The 2,348-nt window shown below is 33.3% G+C and overlaps 1 protein-coding gene across 1 annotated transcript; it reads right to left on the bottom strand.

Moving 5' to 3' along the window:
* Window positions 1-626: 626 nt before the first annotated feature.
* Window positions 627-1,714, bottom strand: LOC131075047 (probable steroid-binding protein 3). The gene is made up of 2 exons (XM_057963180.2): window positions 1,510-1,714; window positions 627-1,204 (listed from the first exon to the last, which is right to left on the bottom strand). The coding sequence occupies exon 2, from the start codon at window positions 1,179-1,181 to the stop codon at window positions 876-878; it is 306 nt and encodes a 101-aa protein (XP_057819163.2). The 5' UTR covers window positions 1,182-1,204; window positions 1,510-1,714; the 3' UTR covers window positions 627-875.
* Between the last annotated feature and the right edge of the window lie 634 nt (window positions 1,715-2,348).

The raw sequence follows: 2,348 nt of genomic DNA, 5'->3' as shown, positions 1-2,348 counted from the left end.
GAATCCTTGGTCACCAAGATCTGCTCTGACTCCGTGTGTATGTCCCTTACTAAAAAACAATTCCATAGCTAAGCTTTAAACTCAGGCATCCTAATAAACAGATGACATTTCGAGCCCTTAGCCTTACAAGTTAAAAATAGGAAATTAAAATTAAAAAAAAAGCATACAGAACCCAGTAGCAGGAGAGTGCTCCTGGGATGGAATCTTAGCTAGACCATATTTCCTAACAGGAGATTACAGCTTACTTTGGCTTGAAGAACAGCTAGGACCTCAATCAAATATAGTCTGAAGGAAACATTGAAGGTAAGAATACAGATTTCTACAGAGAAACTTATAAGCTCAGCGGTAGTGGTTGATTGTGCCCGCTTACAATCCCAGAATGTCAATGCATTCTAACTAAGAATAAATTCGCACAGATCACTAGAACAAAAAACATTTAATTTCCATAAATTTCTCAAGGCACAAGTTTTTTATTAATGTACACATCAGGAGGGATTTCAACTCATTTCCAATCCTAGACCATCCATATTTTCTAGCACAGAATGATGTTGAACAGACCAATTGAAAAGTAGTAAATTGAAGTATACACAAAGAGGAATTTAAAGAAAAACCCACAAGCCAAAAAATTCAATCAAGACTCATTTAAATTTTATATTAACACAAGTGTCTCATCATAGACATAAATTTATAATGGATAACAACGGAAATCCACTTATTAACTTATTCATCAGTCCCAGACACTGAAACGCTGAAAAGTTCACTACTACCCAGTTACAAATATGATGACTCTTGCATTAAAGATTCATCAGTAAACATTAAGCTACTAAAATCCTCACCACCCAATTACAACTTATTAATAAGAAGAAGATCAAAGTCTAAGCAACACGGCCAACAACAGGGTACTTAGCCTCAAACTTCTTCTCCCAGTCCTCCAGAACACCAATTTCTTTCTCTGTCAAGCCATCCAGAGATGCACAGATGTCTTCTTCGCTCTTAGACATCTTGGCCAGTGCCCTGCTGGCATCCTTGCCTGCAAACATAGCATAGGACCCTCCTGGGCCATAGAAACTCCTGCCACTAGAAACATCAAAAACTCTTCCTTTGATTGCCACATAGATGGGCTTGCTGGAATCAGACCCATTGTATTCTCTCAGCTCTTGTGCGGTGAACTCCGTGGCCATTGCTAAAACAGTGAATTGCTCTCCTGTCAATGATAATGATAGTAAGGCCACTGGTTATGGTTACCCACAATCTTCATGTGGAGTCTTCTTGATGGGTTTTATACAAATTTTACTAAATGAGTTTTAAATGTAGGATTTTCTTGATGGATTTCATATAAATTTAACTAAATGGGTTTTCCTGGGGGTTTTTCTTGATAGACTTTATATAGATTTAACTAAATGGGGTTGTCAATAATAAGACCATAAATTGTGTTCAGCCATTTAAACAACTCAAAGAGAAACCATAGAAGGGAAAAAAAGTAGAAAAAACGTTTGCAGGGCAGCATACCTTAAAATACTTCAAAATAAAACCGCTGAATCTTATTCTCCACTAAAGCTATGCTCCACTGAATCTTCCTCTCAAGATTTTGTAGGAATGTATTATTGGAAAAGCTCTGCTCTCCAGCAAACAGCCTGCTGAACATGAAACACAAATTGTTAGTTCCATTTGGTTTTCTTTATCATCTAAACCCGTGTGCCCACGTTGAAGGGGAGATGGTTGTTTTGGCTTATGCGGAATAAGGGTATCTAATTTTATTGCCCAATGTCTATGTTAAATGGGCTTTATGGAGCCCTTTGAGGACCGTATTGTGGTATTTAGCTATGACTAGTAGGTATGTGTAACCATAGGGGTAATTTTTATTTTTTTTTTGGACCGTAGGGATAAATTTGGTTTCTCTTTTCATTTAAAATTAGTATATATATTTTTAAGTATAATCTATATAAGAAACTTTAATAATTTTTACAGCATATATTTTATTATATATGGAAAAAATATTATATGATAATTTTAAAAAAGAAATTTTAAAAATATAATTAATAATTATAAATAACAAATTATTTTTTTAAAATTTCATTTTAATATTTTAAAAAGATTAAAACAATCTATATCTAGAATTAAATAAAATTTATTTATATTTTACTCGATAAAAAAAATCAATAATTGTAAGCCATGACTCTTAAAAGTGCAATAATGGAAAGTACAATTGTAAGTCATGACTCTTAAATGTAGATTTCTAAGTGAGTGGCCTATATTTAGTTTATTAATTTATTTTAATATACATAGCTTTAAATTCAATTGTGTAATTTTTTTACCTTGATGGTATTGTTCTCTTCCTTCTAATGAGG

Source organism: Cryptomeria japonica, chromosome 5 (genome assembly GCF_030272615.1).
Source record: "Cryptomeria japonica chromosome 5, Sugi_1.0, whole genome shotgun sequence".
Classification (NCBI taxonomy): Eukaryota; Viridiplantae; Streptophyta; class Pinopsida; order Cupressales; family Cupressaceae; genus Cryptomeria; species Cryptomeria japonica.
This window is presented reverse-complemented; position numbering and strand designations above follow the sequence as displayed.

Excerpts from the sequence above, each read along its gene's own strand:
- LOC131075047 (XM_057963180.2), bottom strand. The coding sequence starts at position 1,181 with ATGGCCACGGAGTTCACCGCACAAGAGCTGAGAGAATACAATGGGTCT.